The following is a 26128-nucleotide window of genomic DNA, read 5'->3' on the forward strand; positions in this document are numbered from 1 at the left end:
TTGTGGAAACTGGAGCCTTGAGAAAAGGAATGACTTTTCCAAAGCCACACGATTCAGGTAGACTGTCCCAAAGCTGGGCTTGAAAGGACAAGTGAGTCCTCTCAGCCTCTTTGTCCTCAAAAGACAGGCTAACAACCAGGTGTCTGAAAGCTTCATCAGCAGAGAATCCCCATGAGTGACTAGAAATGGACTCATATCATCTCGGTGAGCTACCAGCTCATGGGCCAGTGGGTCAGGCACCCAATTCTGACATTAATCACCTGGGCACCTGCCACATTATGGAACTATTCTTGACTGGGAACACAGCAGCAAGCAATCTGGGCCCTTATGATCACAGCTCTGCCTCTTCCTGTCATCTGGACGGACTCCCACAAGAACATTAACTCTAAGCCAGGAGGCAGTGGCGCATGCCTTTATCCCAGCACTTGGGAGGCAGAGCAGGTGAATCTGAGTTTGAGGCTAGCCTGGACTATACAGGGAACTCTGTCTCAAAATAGGAACAAAGAATGCTAATCTGAGGCCCTTCATGCTCAGTAAAAAGCAAGGCATGATTCCCCCCTCATGGACTGGACCATCATCATCCAGGAGCCCTCCTCAACATGATCAAAAGTCCCCTGGCAGAGATGTGGTCCAATCTCTGACTGCTTCTAGCTCAGAGGACCCAGGACCAGAGAAAAGGTCTTGGTGAGGCTCTTTTTCTCCAGATCAGGCAGGGACAGTGAGGAGGTGGTACACCCACCTACCCACCCATCCCTTTCTCCAGATCAGGCAGGACAGTGAGGAGATGCACCCACCTACCGACCCATCCTGGAGACCAGCCTAGGGACTCCACACAGGAGACAGGCTCTGGGCTCAGGGGTGACAGGACCAAGGTTGAGCACAGACTCAGTACAGAAAGGTTTAATGGCTGAATTGTACACTGGCTCTATGACATATCCAGACAGGCAACTTTTCATGTTTCAAAAATAGATCTGATAGAAAGACTTACATAGTCATAAATAGGTAATGTGAAAATTTCCCCACTGCACATGGCATCCTTGGGCTGGCAATCCTGCCTGTCCAGGCCCTGCGGGGGTGAGTTTGGCTAAGGTCCACCACTGGCAGCATCCTAGGACAGGGCAACCAATTCAATGTGAACCAGGGGCTCCCTGTAGATTCCCCCTAGTTGGGGCCTGTGTCCTTGGAGACAGACTACCACCCAAAAAGATGTGGGGCCCCTTCTTGGTACCTTTAGTGGGCCAGACCTTAGTCCTTCACTCTCCTGCCGCTGCTGCAGCCACCCTGGCCCTGCCCAGCCTTTCTGTGGGTACTTCCTGGCCCTCCCCAGCATCCGACCTCCACCTGCTCCTGCTGTTAAGTAACTTCTAAACAAGGGAAGAGATTAAACTCCTGTTGCCCCAGAGGCCCTGGGCTGCTGGCAGCTGGCCAAGCCTGCCCAGGGGAAGGAGAGCAGCTGGTTTTGTTTTCTGACACACGCTTCCCTGTTTTCTAGTCCTCAAGTCCAGGCTCCTTCTGACAAAGGCCCAGAGGTCCTGAGGTCTCTGTGCACTACAATGGGGCAGGTGCCCTCAGCAGAGGGGCAGAGCCTTGGCACTACCGTCTGAAGGGATGGCAGCGGCTTCTCTGGAGGAGCCAGCTCGGGGCTCAGCCAGGACTCAGGGCCCTCCCGGGCCAAAGAATCAGGGGTCAAGGGAAGAACTCGTCCTTGCCAGGATACTGAAGACAAGGCCTGTGACTGGGGAGGGGCCATCTCCCCTCAGGGATGTCCTCTGGGTCACTTGTGGAATTCTGTGCTGTCAATAAGAAGGCAGGCTGGCAGAGAGATTTGGGAGAGGAGGGTCACATTGGCCCCAGACATGACAGTGAGTAGAGAGGTGGCCAGGCTGTGAAGGCCATGGTCATTCACACTGGGTGAGGGCCCTGGGCCTGGCCTTCCAGACCTGCACCTGGCAGTGGAACTGGAACCCAGTGAGTGCGGGGGCAGGGTGGTTACCAGGGCAGGGGGTTAGTGCAGGGCTCAAGGAGACTTTGGTGTCTGGGCTAACCTCTTAGAGCAGGGCTGCTCCTGCTCCAGGGCACAGGGCAAAGCCTCAGCCACACCTCAGGGCCTCAGCACCTGGAGATTGAGAAAGGGAAGTGAAGCGATCTGACTGTGAATGGAAAAGAAATAATCTTCCTGGTTGCTGGGTGAGCCACAGGCCACGAGTGAAGAAGACTCCCTGGGCCACGCAGGGCTCGTTGAGTTCTACCCGTTCCAGCTTAGGCCTTACTGCAGTGGTCCCCAACCTCCCTAAGGCTGTAGCTCCTTGCAGCAACTACCCAGGACAGCTACAATGATCCCCACCAGAGAAGCACTCAGAGCAGGCTCTGGTTCACTTAGGCCCTTCTACCCCACCGTGACCAGGCTCAGCTAATTCACAGGCTGCCCCCTCCCTGAAACGGGGCCAGTGGGTCTAGCCCTGTTGACACCACAGCTGTCTCCCTAGGCTGCTATGGAGTTGTTGCAAAGCCCTGCTTCTGGCCCTGTGGCCAGACATGCCTAGGAATAGGGCTGACAGACCAGAATGCTTGAAATGGGAGGCAAGGGTAGGATGCCATCGAGAAGGGAGATGCAGGAAACACCTGATCCATGCTTAGATTAGGCTGAGCCTGACCCAATGCCTGGGGCCCGCACTGCTGATGTGGTCTTCCTCATGGGTCTAAAAGCAGTTTATTGCGTGGGCCTGTAGTCTATACTGAGGTGGGGGAAGGGCACAGAACTGGGCAGACTCAAAGGCCAAGGACTATCTTAGAAACATCCCCTGGCTCCATCCCTACACCTGGTTGCTTTTGATCCCTGAGCCCCGCCAAAGGACGGCCCTGCCTCCTAAGAACCCCACTTTTCCTTCCGACCCCAGCAGAAAGCACCCGTTAAGGCAGGCAAGGGACCTGTGAGGTGTAAGATGGCCAGGTCTCAGGTCACCAGTACTTGTCTTTTTTGCTTTGAAACTGAAAGCCAGGCCAGGACCATGGGGAGCTAGGAGCTCTGAACCATGGCAGGGAAGGTTTTTCCACGAGGCAGGGCTGGCATCCACAGGGCCCTCCACCTCCACCTCTGGGATACAACCAAAGCTACTGTTTGGCTGTCGCCATTTTTGGTGCTGAGGACTGAACCCAGGGCCTGGTGTGTGCTAAGCATGTGCTCCACCAGGGAGTGAGCTGCCCACCCGCAAGCTGCTCCTTTTTCCTATCTCAGCCCTCAACCACACTGAAAGATTAGCTGCTTTGGTAACCTGACTGGCAAAATGTTCAGCCTCAAGCCAGCGGACAGTCCCCAGATGGCCCCTGGCCATGACCCTGCACTCGTGTCAGTGAAAATGAGATGCTACATGGAAAAGCAGAAAAACTCGAGAGATCTTGGTAAGGCAGCGAGCCAGGCCCAGGGAGCCATCTAAGAGCTCCAAGCTGGCAGTGAATGAGGACGCTGCTTCCGCCTGAGGAGCTCAGGCTTCCCAGGGACAAGGCTCGGCACCAGTCTGTTGGCCTAATTGATGTGCTTTTACCCTCTGGTTAGAAGCCAGAGAACGACCCGGAGGAACCTGGGGTACCAGCCACATCCCTGGAGAGCAGCAGTCAAGGCAGAAGTTAAGACCAGCACGTGGGGCTGGGCAGCACAGCCGGCCCGTTTCCCACCGTAGTCTGTGCTGGAAGGCTCAGGCTAGTCCTGGAATGTGAAGAACACGGAGGGAGCAGATGCTGGCTGACAGGATGGTCCACAACCGGCCAATGGCCTTCTGCAAAGGACACCCTGCTTCTCCCTTTCTACCCAGCATCCAGGTCAGGGTTGCAGAATCCCTCTAGAGAAGCCAGTGCCCTGGAGGTGGGGCTTGACAGGCTAGAGACAAAGGAGCGGGGGAGGTCTTGGCCTGCCTGCCCTGCCCCCCCAATCAGCACCCACAGCCCCAGGTCTCCGCAATGTCCTTGCTGTCCAGCTGGATGTGGTCGGTACTCTTCTCACTGAACATGGGGCCTCCATGCCTCATGATGAGTTCAGTGGCCACTCTGGTGAAGGCCTCCTCCACATTGCTAGAGTCCTTGGCAGAGGTCTCGATGGCGCAGAGGATGTCATAGTGCTCGGCCAAGCTCTGTGCCTCAGTCAGAGGGACCTCTCGGAAATCGGCAAGGTCTGACTTGTTCCCTGTTGAGAAAGGCCAGATAGAGCATGGTAAGACCCACAGGTGCCAGACCAGCACAGATTTACCCAGCAGAGCCACACTAAGAGTCCCAGAGCATGTGTCCCCTCCACCAGCTCCAGGGAAACATTGCTGGGTGTGGTGACTGGCCCATATTAAAATGGTCCTTTGTTGGTGGTGGTGGATTTTTTTGTTTTTCGAGTCAGGTTTTATCTGTATAACACTGGCTGTCCTAGAACTCACACTGTAGTCCAGGCTGGCCATGAACTCACAGAGATCCACCTGCCTCTACCTCCTGAGTGCTGGGACTAAAGGTGTGTGCCACCACCTCCTGGCTTAAAATAGTCCTTTTTATTTTAACCTTTTAAAAAAATGTTATGTGTACAGGTGTTTTGCCTGTGTGTATGTCTGTGAACCACATGTATAACTAGCAGCCACAAAGACCAGAAGGTATCATATTCCCTGGAATTACAGATGGTTATGAGCCAAAATGTAGGTGCTGGGAAAACTCAGGTCATTGGGAAATGCTCAAAACCAATGAGTCATCTCTCCAACCCCTACTTTAATCCTTTTGTTTATTTGTTTTTTGGAAACAGGGTCTTATTTGTTGTAGCTGTGGCTGGGCTAGAACTTGGTACATAGACCAGCCTGGCCTTGAACTCACAGAGAGCTGCTTGCTTCTGCCTCCTGAATTCTGGGAATAAAGGCAAGCACCACCACACCCAGCATATTTTAGCCATTTTTAAAAACAGTTCTCAGCCAGGCAGCAGTACAAGGGGCAGTCGATCGCTGAGTTCAAGACCAGACTGGTCTACAGAGTGAGTTCCAGGACATCCAGGGTTATATAGAGAAACCTTGTCTCAAAACGCAAAAAATAAAAAAATAAAAATAGAAGAGTTCTCCCTAGGTTGCCAAGGCTAGACTTTCACTTGTTGACTACTAAAGCAACCGTCCTACCCCTCAGCCTCTTGAGAGCTGGGACAAGTGCAGCCACCAAGTCAGGCTACCTTTCTTATTTTAAAGCTCTTATTCTCAGCTGGCAAGATGGTTCAGTGGGTGGAGATGCTTGCTGTTAAACTAGGTAACCGGAGTTCAATCCCCAGTACCTACGTGGTGGAAGGAGAAAATAGACTCCGTAAGTAGTCCTTTGGCCTACACATGCGCTGCGGCATGTGTATACCCATATCCATACACCAGATAGATAGACAGGCAGAGAGACAGACAGACAGATTTTTTAAAATGTAAACTCTTATTCTAGGCCAGCAAGGTGGCTCAGCAGGTGAAGACACTTGTTACCAAGTCCAGTGATCTGAGTTCAGTTCCCAGGACCCACTGAGTGAAAGGAGAGAACTGATTCTAGCAGTTTGTCATCTGATCTCCACATATGCACTGAGGTGCATACGTGTGAGCATGCACACATGCTCACAGACACGCTAAGTCAATGTAATTTTAAAATGCAAAAGCAAAGTTCCTACTCTATGGCCTCTCATCTTGTTTTCTTTTTATTATCTTTTTTCCTCTGCAGTCTGGGGATGAAACCTACAGTCTCGTGCATACTAGCTACATGCTCAGCCACTGAGCAGCAAACCAGCCACACTGCTCTCTCTGAGCAGGAGAAGCAGTGCTGTGTGCAGAAACGCCATGCCTTGGAGCTGGAGGGGCACGCAGGCACTGCAGAGCAAACTCCAGCACCTCTTGCCTTCTAATCTCAATTTTCAGTCCAACTTTTAAACTGACTGCAACTTCTGGTTCCTTTCCTGGCCAAGCTCAGCCCCTCCCTGGCAGGCTTGCCCTGCACTGGAAAAGAAAGAGGCAAAGACAGAGATAAGACTCGTTCCCAGGCCCGGCCGGCCACCGTCTCTAGCTCACCAATCAGCAGCTGCACAATGTTGGAGCCGGCGTACTTCCTCACGTCCTCGATCCAATGAGGCACTGACAAGAAGGTGCTCCTCTTGGTGATGTCATACGCAAGGATGGCCCCATTGGCACTGCGGTAGTAGCTCTGGGTGATGGTTCGGAACCTCTCCTGGCCAGCCGTGTCCCAAATCTGCAGCTGAAGAAAGGGGTCAACCCAGTGACACACACCAAAGGGACAAGAAGGGCAGCCCCACAGACACATGTCCAGAACAGTGAGCCCACTGGCCAATGGTGGGTCACAGAAACAGTCCTCGGCAAGCCTTAGAGAGTAACTCAGGGCTGGAGAGATGGCTCAGAGGTTCAGAGTGATGGATGTACAATCCAAAGGACCAGAGTTTGGATGCAGCATTCACTTGACAAACCAGGCATCCTGTACACACCTGTAACCTCATGCTAAGTGGGGCACAGACAATATTGCTGAAGCTTGCTGGCCTTTAGTTTAGCCATGAAAACTCAAGGCCCGGGTTCAGGGAGAGACCTTGTCACTAAAGGAGCAGATGGGAAGTAATAGCAGTGTGGTGATACTGTGTTCCCCAAAATATTGTGCACCCTAATAAACTTATCTGGGGTCAGAGGACAGAACAGCCACTAGATATAGAGGCCAGAAAATGGTGGCACACACACCTTTAATCCAAGCATTCCAGAGGCAGAAATCCGCCTTTATTTCTGTGAGTTCAAGGCCACATTGGAAAAAACCAGGCATGGTTACTTATGCCTTTAATCCCAGGAAGTGATGACAGAAAGCAGAAAGGTATATAAGGTGTGAGGACGAGGAACTAGAGCTGGTTAAGTTTTTAGGCTTTTGAGCAGCAGTTCAGCTGAGATCCATTTGGATGAGGACTCAGAGGCTTCCAGTCTGAAGAACCAGGATCAGCTGAGGAACTGGCCAGGTGAGGTGGCTGTGGCTTGTTCTGCTTCTCTGATCTTCCAGTGTTCACCCCAATACCTGGCTCCCAGGTTTGTTTTTATTAATAAGAACCTTTAAGATTCATGCTACATAGCAAGACCCCAACTCTCCTGGCCTCTGAACGTGCACACACAAATAAAAAAAGGAAAGAAAGCTCAGAGACCCAGTATGAAGAAGAAAAGAGAGGAAGTGGGCGCAGCTTGCCTCACAACTCCAGGGTCCCTCCAGACAAGAGGCTATTCTGAACTGCGTCCTCCACGGACCGGCTCTCCCCTAACCCCTAGTTTAATGGTTGCTGACCACTAGAGTCTGCAGATGAGGAGCTGACTCCAGGGTGCAGTAAGGGCAGGCTGGCTACACAGTTGGGTCTTTTCTGCTGCACGCTCAGTGGGTCCAGGCTGTACAGTATTGAGTCTCCTAACGATTCCACAGTTGGTGGTGAGGAAGCTACACTGGGGCAGTGGGTACCTGCTTATCTACCCTGGCCAAAGTATGGGGCCTAGGGTCTTTCTCCACCATTTAACAAATGGCAGTGCCCTAGGGTAGGTACCCCGCTGGGCATGGGCAGTGGAGAGGTGGCCAAGAAATTTCTATATTTGATAAAAGATACTGATTTTAAAATGCAAGAAAATCAACAAATCCCAAACAGAAGAAACAGAATAAATTGTAGTAGATCATAGCCAAACTGACAAAAAAAGAAAAGAAAAAAAAAAAAACAAGCAAACAAAGAAGCAATAATTAAATCTAGGCTTCCAACAATGACATCATGAAATCTGCAGGAAAATGGATGGAACTAGAAAATACCATCCTGAGTGAAGTAACCCAGACTCAGAAGGACAAACACGGTATGTACTCACTCACAAGTGGATACTAGGTATAAAGCAAAGGACAATCAGACTGCAACCCACAGAACCAGGGAGGCTACACAGTAGGGGGGACCCTAGGATGACTGTGGCTTATAATAAGTTTTGGTTTTACTCAATTACTGGGCAAGCCTCCATGAAACATTTGACTATTAGGATAAGAATTTTTACTGCATCAAGCTGATGAAAGAAAATGCTGGCTGTACTTTCAGGAGGGGAGGCCAAAATCTTTTTAGATTATGGATTAGCCTGTAGAAAAATGTCTGCCATAAATCAAACAGTGAAGGGGAAGATTAATAGGAATATCACTTACACAACTTAAATAAAACATAGCTCTCTGAACAGATGAAGACAGATTTCTTCTGTATCCCATAATCTAATCAATATTTATATGTATAATTCATCTATCATTTGGCTTGAAAGGGCTTATTGGGAAATGTTATTTTTACTACTTTCTACAGAGAAAATATTTTCCAGTTTCAAATAACCCTGGACTTTTTAACTAAAACCTGTTTTTATGTTTTAAAAAAAAAGTAAAAAAAAGTTTGGGAATTCCTAGAGTTATTCCCAAAGCTGTTTTTCTCTGTGTTTAGAAATAAAGGTCCCTGTTTTATGTAAAATAAATAAATAATAAAAGTACTAGATAGATAGATAGATAGATAGATAGATAGATAGATAGATAGATATAGATAGATAAACAGATAGACAGATCGATCGATCTAGGCTTCCTGAGTTACCAGATCCCACTAGCAAGGCTTTTGTCCTGGATGATCACTTCCTTTTTCATTCTAGTGAACACTGGTCATCACCTCCAGAGTAGACCCATCTACTCCCTCACCCCACTTTATTTATTTGTTTATTTACTTCCTTTCCTCTCTCTCTCTCTCTGTCTCTCTCTCTCTTTCTTTCTGGGTAGTTGATCAATTTGAGTGTTATGAAAGCTGAAAGCCTAGTGCTGGGATTAAAGGCGTGTGCAGAGCCAGGCAGATCTCTGAGTTCGAGGCCAGCCTGGTCTACAGAGTGAGTTCCAGGAAAGGCACAAAGCTACACAGAGAAACCCTGTCTCGAAAAACAAAAAAAAGAAAAAAAAAAGAAAAGAAAGCTGAAAGCCTTTTTCACTGCACAGAGTACACAAATCAGCCATAACTGCCAAGAATACCCACCACACTGACAGCAGTCCCCACCACACCGATACCGGTCCTTACCACACCAACACAATGGTCCCCACCACACGGACACCGGTCTTTACCACATTGACACTGATCCCCACCACACAGACACCGGTCTTTACCACATTGACACCAGTCCCCACCACACTGACACCGGTCTTTACCACACCGACACCGACACCGGTCCCCACCACTGCACTCACGGACAGACAGCCCAGGAGGGCTTGGCTCTGCACTCTCTCCTGGCACACCCTGCTTCTCAATCCTTCCCAGCCAAGCCTTCTCAGCCTGCATTTGATGTTTAGGAGAAATTCTCCAGGTTCCTGATCTCTAGAGTCCTGTCCATGAACATAGAGCACGTCTGAGTCCCAGTGAGGACAAACTATGGGCTCCCAGAGCACACGTGCAGAAAACACATTGCCCCTCCCCTGCCACTAAGCAGGGTCAGGCAGGGGAGTTCAGTCCCTTCTTGGACTCTGTAACGGGAAGACTGAGAATCACCACCCTCTGTGGGGGTGGGGCTCCTACTCCCTTTTAAGCTCCACACTTAATAACTCCAGCCTGTGCTGGCCCTCAAGCCTCCACGAGCCCATGATGAAGCAGTACTGTGTGCATCATCAGGCCCTTTCTCAGGACAGGCAGCACTACCTTTGAGCAGTTAGACTCTCCTACCCACCCTTCATCACTTTAGGTAGCTCTTCCTGATACTCACGCTCCAGTCCCAGGTAGAAGTTATTCTTGTTCCCTTCATGTTCCTGCCTCTCTAACAACTCATACCATAGAGGAGAGCACTGTCTTTCACTCAGGCATCCTACATCAAGATGACTGCAGGGGCTATGCAGGGAGCATGAGATACAGCAACACGCACGCACGCACGCACGCACGCACGCACGCAGAAACAGGCGGCTGCAAGCTGCTCTCCAGGGATTCATAGTTTACAGTCCCATGGAGTAAGTCACGGGCTGCAATAAATCAATTTGCTTGTTAGGAAGTTCAGTTCCAAGACCTGTATCCTGTCCTGTCCTGTCCTGTCCCTCCCAATGGAAAAGGAGTCTGTCCTGAGTAAGCAGACAGTGGAAAGTTCCAGGCTTCTTTGCCTTAGAAGAAAACCTCGGAAAAGTTAGTTCTCAGGGCAAAAACTGAGATGGTCAGACTGACCCAAATACAAGTTCCTGAGCTATTTTTTATGATGTCTTGGGACATGAGTCAAAGCAGGAGGTAGGGCTTGAGGGCTCCTCCTCCAACCAGCCTCCTTTGCTGTGCCCTCCTCTAGGGAAGAGCTTGGCTGCAGGTTCTGCCATGCTGCGGAAGCCACCGTCGGTTAGACTAACTGGTGAACGGAAGAGCACCAGGCGGGCAGGTTCACTCTGCTGTCTGCGGTCCTTCGGCTCTCTGGCTAAGAACTGTGAGCAGGTGATGAAAGTTTCCCACTGCTGGGGTCTTCCCCCAACCCCCTTCCCATCCCCCTAGGCTGGAATGGCATCCTTACAGCTAAAATTAATGGCCTATTGCTCGGGGCTCACGTCTCTAAGTCCTGAGGTTGGAGGCTCACTGCTCTGGGTTTTAATCACCAGTGGCCACATGGCAGCTACTGTAATCCTCAGTCTCCCCCAGCTTGCATTACCCTCCTGAATGAACACCTCAGTATCGGGAGCCTTAGCTCCTACAGCGGGCGGTGTCTCAGCTGTCAGGTCAAATGTGTCGAGGACCCCTGGACCTTAAGACTTGGCAGCTCAGGGCTGGAGAGATGGCTCAGAGGTAAGAGCACTGGCTGCTCTTCCAGAGGACCTGAGTTCAATTCCCAGCAACCACATGGTAGCTCACAACCACCTCTAATGCGATCTGGTGCCCTCTTCTGGCATGCAAGCAGAGCACTGTATACATAATAAATAAAATCTTAAATAAATAAATAAATAAATAAATAAATAAATAAAGCCTCTACCCTTCCTCACCTTTGGCTCTCTGGCCCCTCGTTTGCATCTCTATTCCCATGTTTCCATCCTGATCATTCTCAGGGACTCTTCAGCCACCCTCTTATCGCCACTGCTGCCGCTGTCACTGCTACCACAGCTCAGCCCACTCTACTAATAGCAATGATCCAAAGTAGGCAAGAAAAGACCCTTCAGACCGAATGTCACAAGCCCAGGGCTCAGCACTGAGTGTCCTGTAGCCGAGTGTGAAAGTGAACTGACGGCCTTCTTAAACAGGCAGAAAGGTGTTGTTCCGGGGGTCTCTGCACCATCATGGTGTGGTCCTTCAAACAAACCTCAATCACAGGTCTCCCACTAAGCCAGAGAAGTGTTCCCCTTCTGTCCTGGGTGAAAATGGCTGCTAGAGTTCATGAAGACGGTGATGGCAAAAGTCTAGTGCACACTGTCTGAAGCAGTCAAGATGGGCTGATGCCTTTGGAGTTGGAGGTCTGCTTTAGGAAGCCAGCAGGTGTGGCTGCTGCTTGGCTTCCTCGAGGAATCTGTCAGTGTTCAAATCAGCATGGGAGCTGTGAGGCCAATCAGAGCCAGCTTCGTAGCTAATAATCCTCTGTTCAAGGTAGCCAGGGTACCAGGGAAGCTCTAATGGCCGTCAAATCATGTTAGTCCTCAAATCTTAACTTATTTAAAGGAAAAATAAACTTTACAAAAGGGTGCTTATAACAAAGGCCTATTATTACCATTGATAGTGCGTTAACTGTATTTAACAGTGCTGAACTCTAACCCAGTGCCCAGAGGCAAGTCTTGATCTGATAGAGAAGCAGTGAGGACTAGAAAGGAGAAAACACATTGACCTGGGGACGTCAACTGGAGGCACACAAAGGGGGGCTGAAAGGAGTCATATCAGAGGGTGATGCTGACTACCTCTGTATCCAGAATTTCTCCAATCCCTCAACACGGTTAGTCAAGGTACGGCATCAGAGCGTACTTTAGTCCCTGCTGTAATGTGGCTCCTGAATGGGAGTTCTGTGGCAATGCAAAGTAGCATCTGCCCACATGACAGAATGGCCGTGCCAGCTTTTTGTGGTTTTCCTCATCACACTCTGGACAGTGTCAGCCCACCTCACAGCCACACTAAGAAAACGGGTCCATGATGCCTTTAATCCAGACAAGCAGAACTCAGCAGGGTACTCAGAGCTTTCAGTGTTTCTTATCTGTCACTCCAAAATCAATCTTTTCCGAGGCAAGATCTCATATATTCAGGCTGGCCTTGAACCCTCTATGTAGCAAAAAAAGGACCTTGAACTTCTGATCCTCCTGTCTCCATCTTCTGAGTCTTGGGATTACAGGCATGTGACACCATCCTAGTTATGTGCAGAACAGGGAATAGAACCCATGGCTTCATGCATGCTGAGCAAGCACCCTACCAACTGAACTACAAACCCAGCCCCAAGACTACTCTTTACATCTACAGTGTGTCGCAGGACAGATGCTGTGACAGTGGTATTCCAAGTCTGCCGCCCTAGCCCTTCCCACCCCCCTCACGGTGTGCAAGGCTCCCACAGCTTATGGAAAGCTTTTTCAGTAAATCTCCTCAGTGAGTTACATCTCCTGCTATGGGATGGTCTGTATGTCAAATCTGTTGCTCTGATTGGTCAATAAATAAAACACTGATTGGCCAGTGGCCAGGCAGGAAGTAGGTGGGACAAGGAGAGAGGAGAATTCTGGGAAGCAGAAGGCTGAGGCAGAGAGACACTGCAGCCACCGCCAGGACAAGCAGCATGTAAAGACACCGGTAAGCCACCAGCCACGTGGCAAGGTATAGATTTATAAAGATGGGTTAATTTAAGATAAAAGAACAGTGAGCAAGAAGCCTGCCATGGCCATAGAGTCTGTAAGCAATATAAGTCTCTGTGTTTACTTGGTTGGGTCTGAGCAGCTGTGGGACTGGCGGGTGACAAAGATTTGTCCTGACTGTGGGCAAGGCAGGAAAACTCTAGCTACAATCTCCCACAAGAATCAAACCCTTAGCCGGGCGTGGTGGCGCACGCCTTTAATCCCAGCACTTGGGAGGCAGAGGCAGGCGGATCTTTGTGAGTTCGAGGCCAGCCTGGGCTACCAAGTGAGCTCCAGGAAAGGCGCAAAGCTACACAGAGAAACCCTGTCTCGAAAAAACCAAAAAAAAAAAAAAAAGAATCAAACCCTTGCCTGGAAGTTCTTGATGGGTTTGCCTTAGGCAGACAAGTCCTGCCTCAGTTGCTTACAATGGGCTGACTGCTCCCAATACCCCTTCTTCCCTTTGTGGAAGCTCAGACCACCCACCTACCACTAGCCGAGGGGCTGCAGCACTAAGGGGTGAGGCTGGACCATGGGATCCCTCCCAGGCACCTGGCCCAGGTCAGGTGGGCACCACGGGACCAGGACAGCATCCAAGAGAGAGGGCTGTAAGTTCCTCGTGTGGTTTGCCTATCAGGAGAGCCTTTTGTGACAAGAGCAGCATTCTTAGCATCTACGCCACAAGTTCTGCCCTACATGGCCCTCGGGGCTTCCACAGTTAAGTCTCTAAACTCAAGCTCTCTCTATCACCAGGTAAGGTGATTTCATTTTCTTTTTTTAATATGGAAGAGTGAGCTAGGACCTTGTGCATACTAAGCAAGTTGTTCTAACACTGAGCTGCATTCCCAGTTTCCCAGACCTTCTTTTTCTAGAGGAAAACACAGTGGACATGATGCCAACAGAATTGCCTGGCCTAGCAGCAGCCCACCTCATACCACTCTCAAGCTGTGCCCACACTTCCTACAGCGTTTCATGGTCTGGTACATACATGGCCATGACATCTGAAGCCCCTTCTCTCCCCCCTCCTTAGGAATACTCATCCATTCTTCAGTGTCTCCCTCAACCCTCCTGTCTCTGGGACCCTGGACAAGGTGGACTGCTGCCTCCTCTGGCCTTGTCCAAGCAAGCAGCACAGCCATGGCCGCTGCAGGGCCCTGCTGCATAGCAGCCATCTTCACTATCAACACTCTGCCCTGTCTTGCCCTGTGTGTGCCAGGTGTGTCCATGGCACCGGCTCAGAATCTCCAGTCTCCACGGTGCCAGCATTAAGAGCGTTGCGTGCCCGGTGTTAACTGAGACGAGGCCTGAAGAACAGAGACTGTTTCTCCTGCACCTTTCCTCTTGGGATCTGGACACTGAGAGAGGCAGGTACTTATGGAACCATGACCAAACCATGAGCCAGTCACAGGAGAACTATTGGGAGCTGAAGTCCCAGCCTCTGCAACAAGCACAGCGAATCCACAGAGCACCTGCCAGGTTCCCTGTGTTCTCCCCATCCCTCGGATTTCAACCAGTCTACCGCTCCAGCAATGGTCAGCCTGAAACCTTGGAAAGATTACCTTCCCTTCAGTGCTCAGAATGGAACCCTGGGCCTTGAACAGGTCAAGCCCAGACTCTACCAATGAACTAGTCCAAGCAAGGCCATGGCTCTCAACATACCAAGAAGCCAAGTCAGAACTACTGAGTTAGGAGTTTACACTGAAGCATTTGCCCTGGCACTCAATAATAAAATTAGTTTCCTGTGTGGTTCCTCCACGTATTTCACAGAATTTTCATGTACTTCCTAAAACTTTTATTTTTTCTACATATTTCACCTAAATACAAACATAGACGATGTTAACAAGTCATAGCTACCAAACTGGTGTTTATTCTGACAACTGTAATTTATTGGTTTTGGTCATGAAATTAGTGTATGTAAGAAGAAAAAAGTTCAGTTTTCCATTGAAACGATACAAAGAGTATTTCTAACTTTAAAAAAATATTGTGCTGGGTGGATCTCTTGAGTTTGAGGCCAGCCTGGTCTACAAAGCAAATTCCAGGACAACCAGGGTTACACATAGAAATTCCATCTCAGAAAAAAATAAATAAATAAATAAATAAATAAAAATATTGTGCTGGGAACTTAGGTCAGTGGTAGAGTGCTTGTTTGGCATGCACGGAGCCCCATGTTCAACTCTCAGCACCGCAAAGTTAAATTTTAACAAAGTATTTGGAGCTGGCAGAAGAGCTTGTTAGGCCTGGTGTTTGTTCCCTTGCACCAAAAGCTCACAGGTTTCTACACACCTCGGCTGCAACGGTGGCAATCAAGTGGCTGTTTCGTGTGAAATGGCAAGAATTCTTTCAGGAGTCTTCAGCGTCCTCACAGAGAGCAAACTGCTGCCAGGGACTCTCCTTACACTGTTCCGGTCTGAATATTAGGTCCCCAAAGGGGACCCCTGTGTGTTAATAACTGGTGACCAGCCTGTGGCACTAAGGTAGGTGCTTCAACTTTTAGCAAGCGGAACCTGGAGAAGGGACTGGATCACTGGGGACATGATTTGGAAGGGGTATTGAGATCTCTCTCTCTCTCCCTCCCTCCCTCCCTCCCTCCCTCTCTCTCTCTCTCTGTCTCTCTCTCAAGTCTTCCGCAGCTACCTGCACCCAGATGCACTGTTACCAGCCCAAAGCAACCCAGGAAATTACAAAGAGGCCTCCAAAACTGTGACCCCGAACAAGCCACTACTCCTTTTACGTTGATTTTATCAAGGCTTTCTGTTAGTGATGAGAAGCTAAGCCGTGCCTGTGGGCTGGAGGCCCAGAATCTCTCAAGTCAAGACGCACTTGGTCCCCTTAAAGAGCAGCCACTTCAAAATGAAAAGGGGCTGGAGAGGTGGCCCCGTGTGAAGAGCACTTGCTGCTCTTCCAGAGGCCCAGGTTCAATTCCCAGTACTCACAATGCTGCTCATAACTGTAACTTCAGTTCCAGGGGATATAACACCTGCTTCTAACTTCTGCAGACGCCAGGCATGCACATGGTACACACACATGCAGGTAAATATTTATACACATAAAACAAAAATAAATCTTTTTTAAAATGTAGAAAGAGCCAGGCATGGTGGTGCATGCCTTTAATACCAACACTCAGAAGGCAGAGGCAGGTGGATCTTTGTGAGTTCAAGGTGAGCCTGGTCTACACAGAGAGTTCCTGGACAGCCATAGTTACATAATAGAGAAACTCTGTCTTTAAACTGAAAAAAAAAGGGGGGAAGGGGATGAGACACATTTAGTAAAAGTCTGCCACAGCACATTACATGTCAGATTGTCTTCAGGACCTAGGTGTGCCCGCTAACCTGACGTGGACCACCTGGCTATCTTTGACTTTTTACAGTGCTGGGAATGGAACACAGGCGAGCATACTCTGGCAATGAGCTATATACTTAACCCCAGAACTGGTTTTGTTGGTTTGGCGAATTGTTTGGTTTCTTGTTTATTTTTTATTACATTTTATTTATTCTTGTGTGCAGGAAAGGGATGGGCACGTAGAAGTCAAGACAACTTTTGGGAATAAGTTCTTTCTTCCCGTGCTGTGGGTCCTAGAGATCAAACTCGGGTCATCAGGCGTGGTCAGCAAGCACCTCTATCCACTGAGCCATCTCACAGACTCCCACTGGTTGGTTTTGAGACAGGGCCTCACTAAGTTGCCCAGGCAGGCTTGAACTTTCAACCCTCTTGCCTGAGGCTTATGAATAGCTGAGATGGCAGGCTTGTCCAATCAATACTGGAAAGTATCCATTCTCAAGGTTTTTATATGCGTTCATGACCACAGCGATGCCATCACAAATATGGACTGTTAAGACGGCTACAGTGACCCGTGCCTTTAATCCCAGCCACCTAGGGGCTGAAGCAGGACAATGCCTTGAGCACTGGACCAAGCCAAGCTAGTCAACATAAATCCTGTCTCAAAAATAAAGCTGGCCATGGGAGCATAAGCCTTTAATCCCAGCATTCTTTAGGCAGAAGCAGGCTGATCTCTGTGAGTTCCAGGCTTGTGCCAGGCCAGCCAGGGCTACACATAAGACCCTGACTATATATATATTAGATAGATATAATTATAAATAATTAGAGTGAAAACAAACATAGATGTGACTAGAAAGTATAGCAATGTGACTGAATTTTTGACATCACAGCCTAGAACTTCAATGTTTTGATGGGTACCATTCCTTTCAGGGCTGGCTCTTTGAAATAGTGGTTCTAAATGTTCAATCAGCTGTGACACTCTATGTCCAGAATCTTTTTGTAACCTGGTACTTTCTCTTTTGGCAGGTTTTCAGGGGTGGATCTGATGATTAAAAGGAGTTACAGGCCACTAGGGCCCGCCACTGTGTTAGCAGTTCTTTGGTCCAAAATGAAGCCTGATGCCTGGCGGCTCACATCAGCATTTGGAAGGTTGAGACAGGAGGATCACAACACTGAGGTCGGCCCAAGCTACAGAGTAAATTCTAGGTCAGCCAGTTCTACATAACAAAAATAAAATTAAATTAAAAGAAAAAAAAAAGGGTTGACCATACAGCTCAGAGGTCAAGCCCTTGCCTGGCATGCACAGGATCTTGGGTCCAATCCCCAGTGTTGTAAATAAAAGAAGCACCTCTCAAACATCACACTGAGAGTTGGCTCTCCCCTTTCCGTCCAGGAAGGGGAGGTCTCCAAGACAAAGTGAGACAATTAAGGGTAGAAGAGGCCAGGTGTGGGCAAGCTTGTAATCCCAGCTCTTAAGACAGGAAGATTGTTCCAACTTTAAAACTACCCTGGGCTGTAGAGCAAGTACAGGCCAGCCAGGGTGACACAGTGAGACCCTGTCTCATCCAATGACAACAAAAAGAAGATATTAAGTGGTATCTAAGAAGCTATTAATGACAAAGGTTCTTACTCATGCACTCAAAGCGGGTTAGTGGTTCTTTATCTAGCAGGATTTGGTTGGTTTCTATTGCAATATGAACAAAGCAGTTTGTATTCAAACATTAGTCTAGAAGAGAAGTTTTCTCTCTTATTCACAGTGGTCATTCTCAACACTGACCAACTCATTTGAATTAACAAGGATGTGTTTATAACAAGCACCTAGTATTACAATGTTGAAACAATATTGCTAACTAAAACGTACAATGCAAATGATTTATGATGAGCAGGTTTTATTTTTGCTTTGCTTTTTTTTTTTTTTTTTTTTTTTTTTTTTTTTTTTTCCCAAGACAGGGTTTCTCTGTGTAACAGTCCTGGCTGTCCTGGAACTCACACTGTAGACCAGGCTGGCCTTGGACTCACAGAGATCTTCCAGCCTCTGCCTCCCGAGTGCTGGGATTAAAGGCGTGTGTCGCCGCCGCCCAGCTTATTTTTTTTAACTTTTAAATAATATTTACTTGGGGAAAGGGAGCACATGTGTGCCACACAAGTGTGGAGGTCAGAGGACAACTTTCAGGAATTGATTGTCTCCTTGTACCATGCAGATACCAAGGACTGAACTTAGGCTGTTGGGCTTGGCAGCAAGCACTTGTATATTCTGAGCCACTTCGCTGGCCCCCATGACCAGATTGTGCACTGACCCCTCTCTTGTTGACCGTGTGCTTACTGCCAGTGGTGGAGGGCATAACACTACAAAGACAAAAAAGCTCCTGACTAGGAGCAGAAAGGCTCTGGTTCAAGACTCGCCACACCCGGGCTACCTCTCCTCCCTCTGTGCAGCGGAGACACCCCCCACAAGAGTGGCTGCAAAGACCAGACGGAAGGAGAGGAGAGGAGGAGGAGAGCGGTGGAATGGGTCAGATGCACGTGCAAGCATTGCTCCTCCTGCTGCTGACCTTTACACACATCCACGCCCCAAGCACCCAAAGAAACCGCACGAGAGCCAGATGCAGTAGCGGACACCCAAAATGCCAGCGCTGGGGAAGTGGAGGCAGAAGAATCACAAGTTCAATGTCATTCTGGGCTACAGAATAAGACTTTTATCAAAAAAAAAAAAAAAAGAAGAAGATGGGTGGCGGTGGTGCACGCCTTTAATCCCAGCACTCGGGAGGCAGAGGCAGGCGGATCTCTGTGAGTTCGAGGCCAGCCTGGACTTCAGAGTGAGATCCAGGACAGCCAGGGCTACATAGAGAAACCCTGTCTCGAAGGGGAAAAACAAAACAAACTAAAAAAAGAAAGTTTATCAAAAAACAAACGGGAAGGGAAAGAGAAAAGAGGCAGGGCAGTCCTGCCTCCCCATGCCACTTCCTCTCTCAGGTACTGACATACCATCACTTCCCGTTCTGCTGGCAGTCCACCAGGGGAAAAGCTGCACAGGCATCTTGGAGAACAGTAAGTTACAAGAGGGGCCATCATATGCCCAAGGTAGTATGTGCTCAGCTGAGGGTTAGCTTGCCTTGCGGCTCTGGAGCTAGCACTGCCCGCCCCCCACAACCTTCCCACATGAGCACTGCGTGAGGACAGTAAGAATCCTCCAGAGGCAAGGTTTAGTTTACAATGAGGATGGTGACCATTGGTATCAAGAACAGATTTCTTCAGACAATCACCGTGACCCAGAACATCTCTTATCTAACAGTCCTTTTGCTATTTCTGAGCAGAACCAAAAAGTCAAATTGATTCTATCCAAATAGAAAAGGCACGGATGAAAAGCCAGGTCCTAGACAGGAAGAACTGGGAAGGCAAACAAAAAAAAGTCTGGGTTGAGTGTATAGCTTAGTAGGAGAGCACTTGTCTGGAGGGCACGGGGCCCTGGACTCCATCACCAGCACTGAACGCAAGCACAGACACACCCTTTTAACCCTCCTTACTCCTGCTCCGGGAGTAACAGGAGCAGCTATGAAAACAAAGTACATTAATAAGGCCAGGAACAGCCTGAGTCAAGGACAGTGAGCTGGAAGTCCTGGTCAAAGGCACAAACTCCACGAAGAAGAGTTGTGGAAGCCGGGCGGTGGTGGCACACTCCTTTAATCTCAGCACTTTGGAGGCAGAGGCAGGCAGATCTCTGGGAGTTCAAGGCCAGCCTGGTCTACAGAGTGAGTTCCAGGACAGCCAGGGCTACACGGAGAAACTCTGTCTCAAAATATCAAGAGAAAAAAAAATAATAAAAGAGAGGAGGGGTGGTGGTGGCAGTCTCTACTGCCAGGAGGCCTGACCAGCCATGTAAAGGGATGAGATCCTAACCAGGCTCCCTGTGCTTGGGGCCTTGTGGACCTAGTGATCTGCAAAACCAAGTTCACAAAACAGGCCTTTGTGCTGCCCACATGAAGGGAGGCAGCAGCGGTGGGAATGGACTGTGTCTGGGGCTGAGCTCTCCTAGGGGGCAGGGGAGCAGAGAGCAGGGGGAGCTGAGGAGAAGCAAGCTTGCCATCCCTGGTCCTCCAGAAAGGAACAGGGCAACAAAAGCAACCACCAAACAAACCCTTTCACTTGTCTGCATTCTACAGACCCTTTAAGTCTTTGAAAACTGTGCAATTTGAACCATATGAGTAGATCACCATTTCAAAAAAGGAAAAAGAAAAGGAAGAGGAAAAAGCTAGGAAGGGCCAGCAAGACGGCTCAGTGAATAAGGTGCTTGCTGCCAAGCCTGGCAACCTGGGTTCCATTTGAAGGACCCACAGAGTGGAAGGAGAGAAGGATGCGTGCGAGTTGTCCTGTGGCCTCCACAAGCCTACTGTTGCAAAAGTGCACGCACAGACATACGTTAATAATAATAATAGTAATAATAATAAAGAAATGTTTTAAACATAATTTTTTTTAAAGCCAGGGAAATTTTAATTGCTTTCAAGCATGTCCACAGCTTTTCAATAACCTTCACAAGTAGGTGAGTATTCCGTCTTTAGTCCCATTTCCGAGATGAAGAAGCCTGAGGCTTACTTCTGTCCTTCCAGCTAGAAAGAACTCTAGCTGGAAGGACAGAAGTAAGACCTAAGCCTTCAGGCTCTGGGCCTGCTGTTCTTATTCAGACTCTCCAATCAGAAAGACAAATAGCATTCAGACTCACATGCTATATCCAGTCCTCAGACCCACAGTCAAACAAACCCAGGACACCTCAAATGACCATTTAAAAAGGCATGTAAACTTTCACAGCAGCTTGTGTGATCTGATTGGGCTATTTTTTTTTATTTATTGTGTCTATATATGACACATGTGTGTTTGTGTGTGTGTGTGTGTGTGTGTGTGTGTGTGTGTGTGTGAAACATGCACACATATACAGAGGTACACATGTGCCATGGCACGTGTGTGGAGGTCAGGGGTCAACTTTCAGGAGTCAGTGCTCACCTTGCACCCTAGGTTCCAGGATCAAACTCAGGCAGCTGGACTTGCTGAGTCACCTAACCACCCCTGAGTGGGGCTATCTCAGTGTCCCCATTAGCTGATAGACACCCTGAAATATTCTGGTGCCAACTCTTATTATTGAAAACATTTATAAGATTCCTAAGTAAAAAAAAAAAAAAAAAACTAGTTATGGGTCGGGCATGGTGGTGGCTGGCGCATGCCTTTAACCCCAGTACTAGGGAGGCCTCGAGGCAGACAGATGTCTGAGTTCAAGGCCAGCCTGGCCTACAAAGTGAGTTCCAGGACAGCAAGGACTAAACAGAGAAACCCTGTCTTAAAAAAAAAAAAAAAAAAAAAAAAAAAAAAAAAAAAACTGGTTATGGTGTTCAACACCTGTGGTCCCAGCTCTTGAGAAGTAGAGGCAAGAGGATCACAAGTTCAAGGGTATCCTCGTCTACCTAGTGAGTTTGAGGCCAGCATAGACTATATGAATCTCTGTCTTGACAAAACAGAGAGAGAGAGGAAAAAAAGCCCAAGAGCATACTCTATTCACAGTGAGTGCACTGGTTCATCGGGTTCAGAACCTTGGGGCCACCTTTCCAGGTGCAGAAGGAACCAGAAAGTGAGCATTGTACCCAGAAGCCAACCAAACGCAGAGTTCAAGTCCTGGTTTTGCCCGAGTTAACAGGAGACCTCGGGTAAGCCAGCTCCCTCCCTTTCCTTGGCTTCAGCTTCCTCTATAAATATTAACCAGTAAACAGGCATCCCCTGAGCACCATGTGTCCGACACTGGCCAGCTGGATCTCTGTGTCCTTAAGGAGCTTATCTTCAACAGGAAGAGACAAACAACCCAGGTAAGTTCACGTCTAGGTGAGTGCTGTAAGCACACAGACAACAGAGGGGAAAGACCTGGGAGGCAGAGAGGGCTCTGTGGGAAAGCAGTGGTCATGGTTGAGCCTGATAATAAACTATCAGTTACACAGGGACCTACGGCCACTCTGACAAAGAGGGAGGAGATGCAAAGATGGTAAGGCAGGAACAACCTTGGCGTATCTAAAGAAGAGGGCTGAAGAGACAGGCAGGCCCATCTCTTCCAGTGGATAGTGCAATGGTTGTAATGGGAAATGACTACAGCTAAAAAAAAGAAAAAGAAAAAAAGAACTTGATTGGACCTGTTACTTTCAAGTGTCCATTTTAGCAGACCTCTCTACACAAATAGGTAAAACTGAAACACAGAACTGAATAAAATGGTTTGCTCTGACAACTGAAACACAGAACTGAGTAAAATGGTTTTGCTCTGACCTGTTGGGCAGCAAAGCCTTCTTCTGAGTCTTCCCAACTCCCTCCAGGGTACTTCCAACCTCAGAAGAGCCGGAATAGTGGCCTGGCTCTGAGATTCCTCAAACTTGGGAAGCCAGATCAGGTGGGAGATGGGCTTACTGGTAGGGCTTATGCATGGAGCCCTGAGCTCAACAAAAAGAATTAACAATAACAATGCCCTCCAGTCTACACACCCGTTGAACATCTGCCTCACAAGAGCTTCCAGAAAGGACAACCAACACACATACACAGCTCTGCCACTCACAGGCCCACGAGGCTGCCTCCTAAGAGGAAAATCTGGAGTGACCACAAGGAAAAGAAGTAACAAGCTGCACGGTCCTGTATTGCATAACCTAAGTTCAAGTGCACAGTCCACTCAGGGCTGCCCCAGGTGACCGGTTATCTCCACAGGTAAACAGGAATACTGCCCCCTCCTTGACCGGTCAGCACAGGGATCCACTCACACCGGGCACAGGCCAAGGGAACCATTCTCCTTCTGTTCAGTTTTTCACACTGCACTTTGAATGCTGACTGCTGGCATTAACAGAAGGTACAAACTTGACCATGAACACACTCCACCCATGTCGGCCCTTCCCGGGCCACCTGCTCCAAAGGGATGGTCCAAAACTAAATAAAAGCTGCCTGCCGGCACCTGGCCCTTTTCCACCTCACGGAAACCAAAATATACCGAAACCCAAAAAGACTGTTTAAAACCTTACAGGCAAATCTCTGGAGGCACAGTGGTCATAAAATGATTGTTGACTTGCTTTTTTCTACACCATGGGACAGGAGAGAGGCAACACCCAGAAATTATCCCAACTTTATAGAAACAAAGAGCTAAGTATCCCAGCCAAGGGCAACAGAGGGCAGGCTTACAACCACCCAAATAAACACAGCCACAGCAGCAACACAGGGTCAAGAGACTCCCATGGCCAGGTTTCACTTCCTGAAAACGCAGGGCAGCCCCCACCCGGTACTCCTTAGAGCTGTCTTAAAGATCCTTGTGAAGTTGAAACCATGAAAAAAAAAAAAGGCAAAGGATTTCTGTTGGGTGCAAGTCGGGAAAGTTACTGAGTGCTTCTGTGAGCAAGAACAATGCTGTGTCCTGTCCAGGATGCTACGGTTAGGGAGGGCAAACACCTAGGTTAAGAAACTGATTTCATTCATCACACATATTATTTATCAAATCATTGCCAGGACATTGTGGCAACCACATCCTGCTGTTTCTCTGCTGGGGTCATTGCCAAAGTTTGGTTCTCTCCCCCATCTTCCGGTATCTGTGAAGTTTTCGGTTTCTATCAAACCCCAGCTGGGGAGGCCCCCCCACCCCCCACCCCGCGCTGGCCCTGGCGGAGTCGAGTTCCACCACCAGGTCCATAAAAGAGACTGCAAGGAGGCGTGGCCGTGAGGAAATTCTGACAAAAACTTTTGGCCCTCCGGTCCTAGCAGCCACTACTTCCTGGTCCCTCCCGGTCACGGTCACGGGGATGTCGTTATCTGGCTGAGTGCTCCCCAGAGGGCCGCGCAGGGAAGGGTCTGTCCTGGCATGCGCGGCGCTCACGGAACGGCCCGCAGGTTGCCTTCCACCGCAAGTTATTTCGGAGGAGTCCCCGCGCCGTGAGCACGGGGGCAGGCTTCCTCCTCCACGCTCCGGCCGCCTACTGTCACCACTCCCAGAGCCCAAGGCGGTGCTTTCGGACCTGAACCCAGTGCGGACATCAAGGCCCAGGCCCGTTCCGAAAGAAGGGGAAGCTGAAGGACTGGCCAGGAACCGCCCGCCGGGGGGGGCAAAAGCAGCGGGCCGCGCCGCCTCCCACCTTGACCCGCTTGCCCTGGATCTCCAGCGTCTTCATGGTGAAGTCGACGCCGATGGTGCTGCCCTGCCGCGCCGAGAAGGCGCCGGTCTTGAAGCGCTGCACCACGCACGTCTTGCCCACGCTCGCGTCGCCCACCAACACCAGCTTGAACAGGAAATCGTAGTGCTCGTCCTGATCCCCCGGGCCCGGGCCCGCCATGGCTCTGCGGGAGACCTGGGACGCAGGGGGCCCGGCTTGGGCTTACGACAGCCACGGGCCGAGGTCCGTGCGCCCTGGCCGCCCGGCCGCCTGACTACGTGGAGCCGCCGCGGCACCTGAACGAGCTGCGCGGCGGACCGATCGACGGCCCCGCCCCGCCTCGGAGCCCCGCGGACTCGGCTCCGCCCGGGAGCACAGCGCCCGGCCCTCCGCAGAGCTCCCCGCCAGCCGTCGGTGCTGCGCCGGCCCAGGGCTAACCTCAGGCCCGCTCGTGCGCCGCCTTCAGGGCGGGGCGAGCCTCCCTGCTCCCCAGCACCGCCCATCTCCGGCCGCTCGGGCGTCTGGGTCCCGCCCCCAGCACCGCCCAGACGCCCCCTCCCGTAGCCAACGCCTCCTAGCCTGTCAGGACAGTCCCGACCCTCCCTCGGCACCACTCTCCTAAGCTTCTCACCTCCCCGGGCACCGCCTGCCCCCCACCACGGCCAACGCCCCCGACCCTTCTCGAAGCATCACCCTGATCCCGCCCTCGGCACCGTTCTTTCTCACTTCCCCACACCTCAGTAGCCGGGGCGTAAGCATCGTGCGGATCCGCCGTCAACACCTTCCTGATCCTCCAGTTGGTCCTGACCCCGCCCTTAGCACCTCTTACCCCGCCTTAGTTGGTGATCCCGAGCCCGCCTTAGCTTGGACCTCGCCTTGGGCACCGCATCCAAGACGGAAATCCGCCCACACCTCTTCATAGCCCTCAAGCTCACTCCTCCCTAATCCCTCTCATCGCTGCTCTCCTCTCCTCAGTCTGCTGCGCCCCTCTCGAGCCTTTGGCCCCTACTGGTCCACACCTGCCCGCTATCGCCAGTTCCTCTCTCCCCAACCTCCTGCCCACCTCCGCCAGGACAAACGTCCACCCCGCACTTGCTTGCACACGGTCTGGAGCAGGCAAGAGGCCTGGAAGGGGTAGCTCTGGGGCAGGGCACAGCCAGGACTGACTATGAAGAGCTGGTGAGGCAGGGCCCACCTCAGAGTTCCCCACTTCTGAGATGAGAAAGCCCTGGTAAGCTTTCTTACCAGGCAGCAAAGGCAGCTTCCGGTAGGTCAAAAATGAAGACAAGAGGAAATGAAAATCCGTGAGGGCAGGATGACCTGGAGTCCCATTTGGAGAATGATAGGCCAGACAGGAGTCCAGCCGAACCTGGACTCCCTGGGAATACAGTCCAAATCCCAACCGAAACAGACCTGCACCTGAGAAGAGGTACAAGGGAAACGTGTGGGCCAACCAGCTCCTAAGTTTAGCCTGGAAAATCAGAAGTCAGAGAAACGGGACCCAAATGTCTGTAAGCAGTTTGAACTCGATCAAATTGACCCCAGCCCTAAAGATGAGAGGAAACTGGGAATGTCCGAGCCGCTCCAGACAACCCTTAGCCCTTCCAGAGCTATTTAATTCAATAGATTTCATTAATGGCTGTGGCAGGCTGCACACTGTTCTAGCGCCTTGAGATCCATCCATGAACAAAATACAAACCTTTCCCGGTAGGGGAGGGAGGAGGACCTCCCAAAACTTAAGACCAGAGAGCAGGCGCCATCACTGCAGGCCCTGTGACCAGCCTCACCGGCCAAGTAGATGAAAGGCAAAGGCTGACCATGGAGAAAGCAGAAGGGCTATTTGTTCTCAACAGTTGGAACTCCATCCCTGTGAAAAAGGCCCAGCAGTTCCAGCCAGGAGCCCCTGGAGTGGC

At 50.1% G+C, this 26128-nt stretch overlaps 1 protein-coding gene across 2 annotated transcripts; it reads right to left on the reverse strand.

Annotated features, from left to right (window-relative positions):
* Positions 1-885: 885 nt before the first annotated feature.
* Rab43 (RAB43, member RAS oncogene family) lies at positions 886-24631 on the reverse strand. 2 transcript variants are annotated; one of them, XM_042274530.2, is made up of 3 exons: positions 24198-24631; positions 6042-6225; positions 886-4177 (listed from the first exon to the last, which is right to left on the reverse strand). In XM_042274530.2, the coding sequence occupies exons 1-3, from the start codon at positions 24393-24395 to the stop codon at positions 3927-3929; spliced, it is 633 nt and encodes a 210-aa protein (XP_042130464.1). In that variant the 5' UTR covers positions 24396-24631; the 3' UTR covers positions 886-3926. The 2 variants fall into 2 exon arrangements, with proteins under 2 accessions (XP_042130464.1, XP_076423392.1); XM_076567277.1 differs by lacking the exon at positions 24198-24631 and adding an exon at positions 9741-9857.
* Between the last annotated feature and the right edge of the window lie 1497 nt (positions 24632-26128).

The sequence above is a fragment of the Peromyscus maniculatus genome, chromosome 3 (assembly GCF_049852395.1).
Source record: "Peromyscus maniculatus bairdii isolate BWxNUB_F1_BW_parent chromosome 3, HU_Pman_BW_mat_3.1, whole genome shotgun sequence".
In the NCBI taxonomy this organism is placed as follows: Eukaryota; Metazoa; Chordata; class Mammalia; order Rodentia; family Cricetidae; genus Peromyscus; species Peromyscus maniculatus.

Excerpts from the sequence above, each read along its gene's own strand:
- Rab43 (XM_042274530.2), bottom strand. The coding sequence starts at position 24,395 with ATGGCGGGCCCGGGCCCGGGGGATCAGGACGAGCACTACGATTTCCTG. Across the intron at positions 6,226-24,197 it reads TCCAGGGCAAGCGGGTCAAG|CTGCAGATTTGGGACACGGC; the intron begins GTGGGAGGCGGC and ends CCCTTTCTTCAG. Across the intron at positions 4,178-6,041 it reads CATTGTGCAGCTGCTGATTG|GGAACAAGTCAGACCTTGCC; the intron begins GTGAGCTAGAGA and ends CTTTCTCAACAG.